This window comes from Kwoniella europaea, chromosome 1 (assembly GCF_036810445.1).
Source record: "Kwoniella europaea PYCC6329 chromosome 1, complete sequence".
Lineage (NCBI taxonomy): Eukaryota > Fungi > Basidiomycota > Tremellomycetes > Tremellales > Cryptococcaceae > Kwoniella > Kwoniella europaea.
The window spans coordinates 14,587,918-14,600,657 of NC_089487.1; the positions used below are offsets into that span (position 1 = coordinate 14,587,918).

Here is a 12,740-nt window from a genome sequence, read left to right on the forward strand (position 1 = left end):
TAGAAGATGAGATGGGTGGATACGAAAATGCGAGAATAGATACAGATTCAGAGTGATGATACCGCAGATTTCTCCATGGTAACTGACTTAGATAGGTGTAGCTTAGTACATCGAAAGGATCGGCTAGAATCGCTCAGAACATCAGTTGTCGAGTAATAATAGACGGTAAATCAGTAACAAAGGCACAATGATGAATCGAAACACCAAGGCAAGCCATATTGAGGTTCTCCTTGACGACCAGGGAAGGATAACTCTTGGCGGGCGTTCGAGAAGGTCCGAGGCCTTCTTTAACATCTATGGAATGGTTGTGAGTGGGCTCGACAGGTCAGTACATGAGATATAAGAATCCAGATCAGACGACTCATCAGCTTTTGGACCCATCATCGTCTGTAACTTTATGAGTCAGATTCACAATGCAATGGAGGAGTTACCTACCAGTCAATGCTCATCGCGCATGGTGATCACGCTAAGCATGCGGATACCACGCTCGGCGTTTGTGCATGGACGAGCATTGTCTTCGATGTTACTGAATTGCCTGCAGCAACGAGGTTGATCCTTCCAATTCAAACATTGAAAAGCGTTGGATGACCCAGCTCAGTCTCCTATCGAGGCCCCTTTTTCTATTTGGTCCCACCACAAAAGGTGCATGCAGATGAGGAGCTCTTAAGTTCGAGTCAAGCAAAAGTCGGAGAAACGCGACACGCCAAGGTTGAAGTATTTGGTAATTCAACTTTGAATTTGCCCTTGTTCCTTCGGACCGAGATGATCGGGGGCGGGAGTGAAGTGGGGGGATGCACCGATGCACCAAATGCAGATGGCCAATCAATTCATGGCATTTCGGGGCACTCTGCTAAACCGGCAAAAACAGATAGACCCTGAACCCAATTCCTTATCTCTGTGCGATCTCGACTTTTCAACCAATCACATCGCTCTTCCATACGGGCCCCTCATCTATGCTGGTGGTTTGAAGGTGTATTCCGATGGTGAACACCATGTTATTACCATGTGGCTATGCAACCCAGTGAATCTGGTTGGTGGAAATATACTGGAAATGGATTTTTATCGCCGGAGTACGAGCACTCCCAACTTGGGTGCGTACGGCAATACGAGGAGGGTTGTTTTTCCCATACTGCAGACAAGGTATCACTTTTTTCCATACACACTTTTTTTTGATGCTTCTTTTCTCTTAGACTTATCATCATCATCATTACCATCAGAAGCTTCTTTCTCACCATTGATAGATAATTGATTCTCGATCCGATCGTATACAAAAGGAGCATAGATATAAAAAGGATCGTTTCAGATCTCAACTCATACAGATAGAAAGGACGCAAAGGCCGATTTTTCTTATCTCTTTTACAACAAAACTTTCCAAAACAACCTCAAAACCCCCTTTCATCTGTGCGTGGCAAATTCACAGCAATACATCGATCACAGTCGAAGCTCAAGCTAATACACCACTGTTGTTTATATAGTTCTTATCACCTGAGCCGGCGCCGCGATATGTGTGGTGTCGGGTTTATCTGTCACATCAAAGGACATGCAGCTCACAAGATTGTAAGCGATGCGAGGAACATCCTCTGTAATATGACCCATCGAGGGGCCAGTGAGTCACCAAGTCATTCTACGCTCGACAGGGCGCAAAGCTAATTCGCTGTGTGTGTTGATTAGCCGGTGCGGATGCCCGAGATGGTGATGGTGCTGGTGTAATGACTGGTATTCCCCATGATTTCTTTGTACGAGAATCAGCCCACTCTTTCCCCTCCAAGCTCCCTGCTGAGGGTACCTATGCTGTGGGAAATGTCTTCTTCTCCAAAGAGGAGTTTGCCGCTCAACAAGCTACTTTTGAGGATATTGCTAGACCTCTCGGACTAAGAGTTCTCGGTTGGAGAGAAGTCCCTACCGACAATTCCATCCTTGGTCCCGCTTCCAAGAGCAAAGAACCTAAGATCTTACAACCTTTCGTCGTACTTGAGGAGCATTACGGTCCAGGACAAGATAGTCAGGAGGGTCACTTTGATGAGAGACGATTTGAGAGACAGCTCTACGTGTTGAGAAAACAGGCTACTCACAGAATGTAAGTGGCAAATCCCCCCTCATAGTGGTGTAAATCCGATCGATCGATTGACTTTTACTGATTATCATCTATAGTGGTCTCAAGAACGGATTCTATATCTGTTCCCTTACCCCCTCCAACATCATCTACAAAGGTCAACTCTCCCCCGTTCAAGTCTACAACTACTACCATGATCTCAATCACGCTCTTTACGCTTCCCACTTTGCCCTTGTCCACTCTCGATTCTCCACCAACACCTTCCCATCCTGGGATCGAGCCCAACCTATGAGATGGGCCGCTCACAACGGTGAGATCAACACTGTTAGAGGAAACAAGAACTGGATGAGAGCTAGAGAAGGAAATCTCAAGTCTGAGAAATTCGGTGATGATCTCGATCTTCTTTACCCTATCGTCGAAACTGGTGGTTCCGATTCTGCCGCGTTCGACAACGTACTTGAATTGTTAGTTGTCAATGGTATTCTGACCTTACCTGAAGCTGTTATGATGCTTGTTCCTGAAGCATGGCAGAACAACGACTTGATGGAACCTGAGAAGAAAGCCTTCTACGCTTGGGCTTCATCCTTGATGGAACCCTGGGATGGACCTGCTCTCTTCACTTTCTCAGATGGTCGATACTGCGGTGCCAATCTCGATAGAAATGGTCTTAGACCTTGTAGATTCGTCGTCACCTCCGATGATATCATGGTGTGTGCCTCGGAAGTAGGAACCATCACTATCGAACCTGAGAAGATTATTCAAAAAGGCCGATTGAAGCCTGGTAGAATGTTGCTTGTCGACACTAAAGAAGGTAGAATTGTCGATGATAGAGAACTGAAGCTCACCACCGCTAAGAGGCAACCCTTCGGTGCATGGGTTGAATCCCAGGTCATGAGACTTCCCGAAGTAGTTAGAAGAGTTCAGCGATTCGAAGATATCTCAGTCAAGATCGATGACACCCCTCTCAGTACCGATCCTAAGTTACTCGCTTTCGGTTATACCATCGAACAACTCAGTATGCTCATGCTTCCTATGGTACAAGAAGGTCACGAAGCTTTGGGATCCATGGGTAACGATGCTGCGCTTGCTTGCATGTCTACCACTCCAAGAACCGTCTACGACTACTTCAGACAGTTGTTCGCTCAAGTCACCAACCCTCCTATTGACCCTATCAGAGAATCTATCGTCATGTCTTTGGAGACTATGGTTGGTATCGAGGGTAACTTGCTCGAAATCCAACCAAAACAATTACACCGACTCCACCTCAAGACCCCTGTTCTCACTATTCAAGAGATGAACGCGCTTAAACACATGAAGGTCTCCAACTCGGATTGGCCATCCATCACCATCGACATCACGTTCGAGAAAGGAGAAGGTCTTCCAGGTTACAGAAACGCTCTTAACAGAGTCAGACAAGAAGCTATCAACGCCGTCAAGGCCGGATTCAGAACGATCATCCTTTCCGACAGAGCTGTTGGGCATGACAGAGTGGCTCTTTCTGCCATCCTTGCTGTTGGTGGTGTTCACCATTACCTCGTCCAACAAAGAAAGCGATCTCAAGTTGCGATCATGATCGAGACCGGTGAAGCTAGAGAAGTCCACCACATGTGTGTCTTGGTCGGTTATGGTGCAGATGCCGTTTGCCCTTGGTTGATCATGGAGATGATCCACAAAGTCGCTTCGGAAGGATTGTAAGTGGTTTGTGTCTAAGCCTATCGTCATGTGCTGACTCCAAATGCAGAGCCAAAGACGGTCAAACCGCCGATAAACTTGTCGAAAACTACATGAAAGCTATGGCTGAGGGTATGCTCAAGGTCCTCTCCAAGATGGGTGTATCCACACTTGCCTCATACAAGGGTGCTCAGCTCTTTGAGATTCTCGGTCTTCACGAGGAAGTCGTATCTGAATGCTTCATCGGTACCGCTTCGAGGGTTCAAGGTGCTACCTTTGAACTTCTCGCTATGGATGCTTTCGAGTTCCACGAGAGAGCTTGGCCATCTAGAGAGACCATCACCGTTCCTGGTATGGTGAGTGGTTATGAAGTTCTTCATAATCTGATAGTATTCTAGCTGACTTGCCTCTCAGCCCGAGAGCGGTGAATACCACTACCGACAAGGTTCAGAGATGCGAATCAACGATCCTGTCTCTATTGCTCAACTCCAAGATGCTGTCAGGCAAAAGAACCAAAACGCCTATGATAGCTACTCCAAGAACTCTCGAGAGTCCATCAAACGAGGTACCCTCCGAGGTCTCCTCGAGTTCAACTTTGATAACGGTACTTCCGTCCCCATTGAACAAGTTGAACCTTGGAACGAGATTGTGCGACGATGTGTTACCGGTGCCATGTCTTACGGTTCCATCTCTATGGAGGCTCACACGACCCTTGCTGTGGCTATGAACCGACTTGGTGGTAAATCCAACACTGGTGAAGGTGGTGAAGATGCTGAAAGGTCTCTTCCTATCCCTGGACCTGGAGCCGATGCCGACGGACAACCCTTCACCCATGCTATGGAGCTCAAACCTGTTTGGGATTCTCGACGATCTGCTATTAAGCAAGTTGCGTCTGGTCGATTTGGTGTTACCTCCAACTACCTTGCCGATTCCGATGAATTACAAATCAAGATGGCTCAAGGTGCCAAGCCTGGAGAAGGTGGTGAACTTCCAGGACACAAGGTCTCCGCTTCTATTGGTCGAACTCGACACTCCACTCCTGGTGTAACCCTTGTCTCTCCTCCGCCCCACCACGATATCTACTCTATCGAAGATTTGAAACAACTCATCTACGATCTCAAAGCTTCCAACCCTAGAGCCCGAGTTTCCGTCAAACTCGTATCTGAAGTTGGTGTTGGTATCGTTGCCAGTGGTGTAGCTAAAGCCAAAGCCGATCACATCACTATCTCCGGTCATGATGGTGGTACCGGTGCTGCCAAGTGGACTTCTATCAAATACGCTGGTCTTCCTTGGGAACTTGGTCTTGCCGAGACTCATCAAACTTTGGTACTCAACAACTTGCGAGGTAGAGTTACCGTTCAAACCGATGGTCAAATTAGAACCGGTCGAGATATCGCCATTGCCACTCTGCTCGGTGCTGAAGAATGGGGTTTCGCTACTACACCCCTTATCGCCATGGGTTGTATCATGATGAAAGCTTGTCACAAGAACACCTGTCCCGTTGGTATCGCCACTCAAGATCCAGCTCTCCGAGCCAAATTCGCTGGTCAACCCGAACAAATCATCAACTTCTTCTACTACGTCATCGAAGAGCTGCGAAGTATCATGGCCAAACTCGGTTTCAGAACTATCAACGAAATGGTTGGTCGAGCTGATATGCTCATGGTTGACGAGTCTTTGCGAACTCCCAAAACCGCTCTCCTCGACTTGTCACCTATCCTCAAGCCTGCTCACCTGCTCCGAAGCGATGTTGCTACCTACAAAGTCCGAGCTCAAGACCACAAGCTCTACGTTAGACTTGATAACAAGTTCATCGATGAGGCTGAGCCTGCTCTTCAAAAGGGTCTTCCCGTCACTATCGATTGTGATGTAGTCAACACTGATCGAGCGTTGGGTACCACTCTGTCTTACCATGTATCCAAACGATACGGAGAAGCTGGTTTACCAAGAGATACCATCCACATCAACATGAAGGGTTCTGCCGGTCAATCCCTCGGTGCTTTCCTTGCCCCAGGTATCACCATCGAACTTGAAGGTGACGCCAACGATTACGTTGGTAAGGGTCTATCAGGGGGTCGATTGATCGTCTACCCACCCAAGTCATCTCCCTTCAAGGCCGAAGAGAACATCATCATCGGTAACGTCTGTTTCTTCGGTGCTACATCCGGTCAAGGTTTCATCCGAGGTATTGCTGCCGAACGATTCGCTGTCAGAAACTCCGGTGCTACCCTTGTTGTCGAAGGTACCGGTGATCACGGTTGTGAATACATGACTGGTGGACGAGTCGTCGTTCTCGGTCTCACAGGCCGAAACTTTGCCGCTGGTATGTCTGGTGGTATCGCCTATGTCCTTGACATGGCGCACTCTTTCGCCCCTAAAGTCAACAGCGGTACCGTCGAACTTGGACCTGTCTCTGATCCTCAAGAAGTCGCTGAACTCCGAAGTCTCATCGAGGATCACCGACACTACACCGGTTCGGAAATTGCCGATCGAGTCTTGCGAAACTTCCACCACTTCTTGCCTATGTTCGTCAGAGTCATGCCTCTCGACTACAAGCGGGTACTCGAAGAGGAAGCTGCTCGAGCTGCCGAGGAGAAGAAACGACAATCCGTCATTGACCTCATCCCCTCTACTACCGCTTCTCAAGTCGATCTCGTTGCCACTGGATTCGACCCCATCCTCCCTCGAGATGCCAACGCTCTTACCGTCTCTACTTCTCAACTCGTCACTCCTACCGCTTCGCCCAAACCCAAACCTGCTGAACCTTCCATTGTCGATGTCGAAGATGCCATGGTGGACGATGCTACTTCCAAAGAGAAGCTCGCCAAGGTAGACAAGACCCGAGGATTCATGAAGTACAAGCGACTCAACGAAGCTTATCGACCACCTCGAAAGAGAGTCAAGGATTGGAAAGAGATCTCCACTCGACTCACCAAGGGGGAGTTGAAATACCAATCAGCTCGATGTATGGATTGTGGTATTCCCTTCTGCCAATCCGACACCGGTTGTCCAATCGCCAACGTCATTCCTAAATGGAACACTATGGTATTTGAAGGACGATGGCAAGATGCCTTGAACCGATTACTCAAAACCAACAATTTCCCAGAATTCACCGGTCGAGTATGTCCCGCCCCATGTGAATCAGCTTGTGTTTTGGGTATCAACGAGCAACCTGTCGGTATCAAATCGATCGAATGTGCAATCATCGATAAAGGTTTCGAAATGGGTTGGATGGTTCCTAACCCGCCTCAACATCGAACTGGCAAGAAGGTAGCTATTATCGGTTCTGGACCTGCTGGTTTGGCTGCTGCCGATCAACTCAACAGAGCGGGTCATACTGTTACTGTATACGAGAGACAAGATCGAATCGGTGGATTGTTAATGTACGGTATCCCCAACATGAAGCTCGACAAGGCGATTGTTCAACGAAGAGTCGACTTGATGGCTGCCGAAGGTGTCAACTTTGTCACCAACGCGAATGTCGGTAACGACCCAAACTACGATCCCTTGGACCTCAAGGCCCAAAACGACGCTCTTATCTTGGCTGTTGGTGCCACCGCTGCGAGAGATATCAACCTACCAGGACGAGATGCCGATGGAATCCACCAAGCGATGAGTTACTTGCCTCCTGCCACCAAAGCTTTGCAGACCTGGACTGGTAACCCTACGCAAGCCCTCGGAGAAGACACACCCGGCTATATCTCTGCTAAAGGCCTTGACGTCGTCGTTATCGGTGGAGGTGATACCGGAAATGATTGCCTGGGAACAGCCATCAGACAAGGTGCTAAAACTGTCACCAATTTTGAACTCCTTCCTCAACCACCAAAAACAAGAGATATAAGTAATCCGTGGCCAACATTTGCTAGGATCGCAAAGCTCGATTATGCGCACTCAGAATCGGTTGCTTGTTATGGTTCAGATCCACGACAGTATTGTGTTTCATCAGTAAAATTCAACAAAGATGATGAAGGAAAGCTGACCGGTATCGATACTGTCAAGGTCGAATGGACTGTGAGTAGAGTGCCACATTCGATGCTCAGGAACGCGTGCTAATCATGTCTGCATAGAACACTGCTGGTAAATGGAGCATGGAAAAGGTCCCAGGTTCCGAGAAGGTGAGTATTTCATTCATACCTTGTGTAACGTGAAGCCGATTCCCTCAAGTGCCACATTCGCAAATCCATTCGATTGTTGTCTGACCTGACTTATGATTCACTTAGACATACCCCGCTCAACTCTGTCTCCTCTCCATGGGTTTCCTTGGACCCCAAAAGGAAATCATGCTTGCTCTCGGAGTTGAATTAGACGGACGAGGAAATGCTAAGACCCCCAACGGTGGATACTCCACCTCCACGCCTGGGGTCTTCGCATCCGGTGATTGTCGACGAGGTCAATCGCTCATTGTGTGGGGTATCAGAGAAGGTCGACAGGTAGCTGAAGAGGTCGATCGATTCTTGATGACTGGTTCCCACCTGCCTGTACAAGGTGGTATCGAGCGAAGACAGTGGATCGCTCCTCCCATCATCAAACCTGTTCACACCGAAGTTTCAAGCAGAGCTGCGAGCGAGTTCGAGGTATCAAGTCAAGGTGTGGATGTAGAGAACATTAGCGTGACTGCTTCAGCCTAGTCGGTCGAGATTGAAAAGGTATAATGGTTTGATTTACTGTTATATAGTATATGAATGGATGTTCGTACTTTCTTGGATTTGTTATAGGTTCTGGTATTTCATTTATAGGTTGTTTGCTTTTTAATTTTTGTAAATATAGATGCATCACATGTCAACATCATTGGGTCGCACGCACACAAATTCTTTCTACCTTCTCCATATATACTATACGTGCCAACGGAGTACGAACTGACTGAAGAGAATAGTTGGTATTGAGAGGGTCAACCCATATGAGTTCTGCGCGCATCTTCTTGTAGTTTTAGATATGAAAGGCGCTACTTTCCACCATCTTCCTGTAAAATACCTCTGAACTCCTGCAAAACATGAGATATTTTCATACCACTTTCCAACAGTGGCACACCATTGTTGGATGGTTTATAATAAGGTGGATGAGGAAGCAATGAGAAATTAGGTATATTTAGGAAGCCCATCCAGATGGCTGAACTTGCGCATTTCGTTCCTCTTTCGCCTCCACTACTTTCACTCCACCTCTATCCCTCCTTCTTGTCGTGCTCGGTCCCATTGACTTCCTTTATGCCTCCCATCTCCTGTCGCCTTGAATTCGCCTCCTTGTCACCGCTGTGCCCTTCACACCTGCATTCTCGATATTCTCCCTGCTTCGTCTCTTCCTCCTCCCCCTTCTTCATCTCTTCTTGCCTGCTTCCCTGTTCCACCTTCGCCTCCGCTTTTCGCTCTGTCACACCTATATATTTGGATGACACAACAGCTCCACCTCATCAAGCTGAATATGTAACAAGCTTTGATAGATATGCATACTTGTACAATATAAATACTTGTCTAAACAGTTTGTATCTTCTTAGCAGCATCCGCCCAGACCCCACCCGCAGCAATCAATTTCTCGCTCGCCTCGTTCGTCCATCCTTCGACAGCTTTAGTGGGTTTCCACGTCCTACCCTTGGGTGATGAGGCGAAACTGGAGGTTATCTGTTCGGGGCTGGTGCCTTCTGTCTGAGAGGCGAGACTCAGACGGAGAAGGGCAAGTGTGGGGGATACGGGTTGAGTAGGGGGGAGGGAGGGAGGAGGGAGGGAAGAGGATAGGAGGGAGTGATGAAGCTTGAGGAGTGTGGGTTGGTCCAGGTCTGGTAGACCGTCTGTCACGTATATAATTCATGATCAGCCTAGCTGTAACAGTTTATTTTTCCGATGGACGGGAAACTCACAATGTATCCTATTTGATACAAGCTCAGAAGCTAACTCGGGTTTACCAAGGTTGCACAATCGACCTATCCACATCACGACCATCAGCTACTTCATCTTATTGCCAGGATCTGCAACACTGCAGCTGATTGTTATATTTACTCACCGACAATCTCCCTCGCCGTTGTTTTACTAACTTTCAACCCACCTACTCTCCAAGCCCTGACGATCTTTTTCAGTTCCGCCGCTTCCTCAGCTTCGCTACACGCGACGACCTGTCTCAGAGCTTGGATCGATACTTTATCTCTCTTCTTCTCCTTTGAAGGTAATTTGGAGTGTTTCAAGATGGTAGATACGTTGGATTGTCGGATAGCCGATTTGTCAAGTTTGTATTTTACCGTAGGGGTGGAGGACGTCGAGAATAGATCATCGTTGTCGAAGCTGTCTTCGTCTTCTACGGCTTCTTCGATTGGTTGGGATGATCTGGCTTTGCGAAGGGCTATAAATGTTGGAACATTAGCGCAATAAGTATCTAATGGGGAGAAGATTGGACGTACCCAATGGAGAGCTGTGGAAACCCCTTGAACAGATAGTCCTGGACGCAGAGCTCAGAGGTGTATTTCTGAGAACGTTGGAGAAAGGGAGAAGGCTTGACATTTTGGTGATGATCTGAGTTACAGATAGTTTGATGTGCATAGAAGCAGGAGCATAAATGAATGAATGTTGAATATGAACTTGGTGAATCCCACCAGGTATTGTCGAAATTTCAATCTCAAAAATCATAATGTGGCATTCGCGTGGCGCATATCATCAGTCTGCCGAGGATACATAGCTGCTCCGACCTACTAACGCGATGAGCCATACGTGTATACGCATCACGAAGGGGACTTGTCCTGCCGAAATGGATCGACAGGGTTTCCTGCACATGGATCAATTCCAATGGACAGGTCGTATGGATCGGGGCACCTTAAGCTTAGGTCATCACGCAGGGCGAAATTATAACTATAGAACTGGAATCGGCTGTTATGTTTAATTCAGTAAAGCCGTAGACGATCAACAGGAATCAATATGCTTGTTGATATCTGTCATTATGAATGTATAGCTTATTGCTTAAGAGGATGTCACTTGAAACTCACATGGAACCAAGGGAATGTGAGACATCCCATGGGGAAACGAGATTGAGACTTTATTTGGGTCAATTTGCCTATCTATGATGTATGTAATCCTTGAATGCTTTGACTACTATTGTAAGAAGTAGAATCCATCTTGGAGTGACTCTGAGTGTTCTTTCTTTCTCAAGTGGTACTGAAGCAAGCATAAACATCGATGAGAGTCAACCAGCCTTGATCTCAATCAGACGTTTCGATTCCCATTCAGTATCGAAAAGGACAAACATCATGCAGGCTGGTATGTTTTGAAATATCAAGTGATAGAGGCACAGCTCGACCAGATTGCTCAGTCGGGACTTTCATTCTGGGTTCCACTCTGGAGTGGGCTGAGGTAGTTCATCATTTGGTGAGACTGTTACTCAGACATGATGATATATATTCATTCATAGCATCGTCCCACTTCTCTTGTTTCTCTTTTCTCAAACAGATACAAACAAGTCCACCTTCAGAAGTTGTTTGCCGAATTGCTATCTCCTCCCACTTTCATCAACATCCCTTTTGATCATCCTGCCGTGTCTTTATTTTCCTCTACCTCGTCTCATCGAACTTACCATACACATAATGTCCGGCACCTGGTCCCACTTGACATGCCCACCCCAACCACCTTTCCCCGTCCGCATCTCAGACGACGTCTTCCTCCCAGTCCCCTCTCCCACCTCACTCCGAGCATCGTCTTCAGAACCTTCACTCAATTTCGAGCTGAAGGGTTTGAAGGTGTTGGCGAAGGAAGAAGGTGAGAAGGAAGTAGTCAAAGTGTCTGAAATCAAGATGTAAGTGGACCACAGCATACAGTCTCAGTGGTTTTAAGCTGATTTGTTTCATGATGGGACTGTACAGGAAAAGACGTAACACTCTTTTGATGACCCCGGGCGAAGTCCACAAACTTGGAACTCTATCTGTATCCATCCTTCCTCAGTCACAGCCAAAGTCAAAACAATCAGTTGGAAAGACCATCATACCCAAAACGCCTCAACCAATCCATCGAAAGGTTGCTTCGGACATATCCACACCGTCTACTTCATCCGAATTCAACGATGAAGATGAAGAGGGATCAGAGTATGATACATGTTCTTCAACGTTTTCCACACCCTTCTCATCCCTTCGAGATATCAGTGCGAAATACAAGAATGTCGATGGGTTCGAATCTCCCTGTCCCTCTCAACCATCTTCCAATATCCTCAATCCAACTTCTATACTTATTCACAACGTCGACGATGACGATAACGAAAGGGGTACTTTCGGTCAGAGACGTAAAAACTCCGGAATGCAGATCGATGGTTTACCATCGTCGAAAGATTCCAGTAAGTTCAGTCTCTGGAGATCACCCAAGAACAACGCTGCTATCGTCGGATCATCACCTTTCGAAGAGAGTCAGCCTAAGAGACGGAGGATAAGTCAGATCGAATGGGAAGGTATGCCCTGTCCTGAGGAATTGGTTTCGCCAAAGATGAAGCAGAGAGTTAACGAATTGGGCAAAGGGTTCAGTTGGGCTAGTTTGCATTGATTGAAATTTGGAATGAAATGGAACGGGATTTGTAAAATGAATGATCTAACGGTGATGGTATCAACTTTGAAGGAAATGAAACCAAAGGAAAAAACGAATATTTTTACGTTAGTCTATACATGATTTGATACGACTTGATGAAATTGATGTTCACAGATGATGAGTCAGATCCATATGCATATCATGAATCAATTGATTCGTCACAGTCCTTGAGACGACCACACGCAGGATTATACTCGGCTCGATACATGACATATACTATATATCAATATAAGAAGCAAAGGACGAAGGTGATATCGTAAAAAGTCCATCATATCAAAGGATTGGTCGGGAGAGCGAGCAGTTGAACTAAGCTCTCTATATATACTATACTATAAGATACAATAAGCACAAGGGCAGTTCCAATACATCTATGAGAGGAAGATAAATAACAAACAATGTCCGGAAATCTTTTTCGTAAACAGTTTTATATGAGGAAATCGAAAGAAACAAAAGCAGAGCAAAGCTACTTTCTTCAG

At 46.8% G+C, this 12,740-nt stretch overlaps 3 protein-coding genes across 3 annotated transcripts; 2 read left to right on the top strand and 1 right to left on the bottom strand.

The window, feature by feature from the left end:
- Window positions 1–1,503: 1,503 nt before the first annotated feature.
- V865_005570 (uncharacterized protein) lies at window positions 1,504–8,352 on the top strand (the record flags this gene model as incomplete). The annotated part of the gene is made up of 7 exons (XM_066229339.1): window positions 1,504–1,606; window positions 1,672–2,077; window positions 2,152–3,744; window positions 3,795–4,080; window positions 4,139–7,735; window positions 7,792–7,839; window positions 7,945–8,352. The coding sequence occupies 7 exons, from the start codon at window positions 1,504–1,506 to the stop codon at window positions 8,350–8,352; spliced, it is 6,441 nt and encodes a 2,146-aa protein (XP_066085436.1).
- An 837-nt stretch (window positions 8,353–9,189) lies between these two features.
- On the bottom strand, window positions 9,190–10,206 carry V865_005571 (uncharacterized protein; the record flags this gene model as incomplete). Its single annotated transcript, XM_066229340.1, has 4 exons — window positions 9,190–9,503; window positions 9,573–9,635; window positions 9,716–10,048; window positions 10,107–10,206. 4 exons carry the CDS (start codon window positions 10,204–10,206, stop codon window positions 9,190–9,192), a joined length of 810 nt encoding a protein of 269 aa, XP_066085437.1.
- Window positions 10,207–11,279: 1,073 nt separating this feature from the next.
- Window positions 11,280–12,222, top strand: V865_005572 (uncharacterized protein; the record flags this gene model as incomplete). The annotated part of the gene is made up of 2 exons (XM_066229341.1): window positions 11,280–11,488; window positions 11,556–12,222. The coding sequence occupies 2 exons, from the start codon at window positions 11,280–11,282 to the stop codon at window positions 12,220–12,222; spliced, it is 876 nt and encodes a 291-aa protein (XP_066085438.1).
- Window positions 12,223–12,740: the final 518 nt, after the last annotated feature.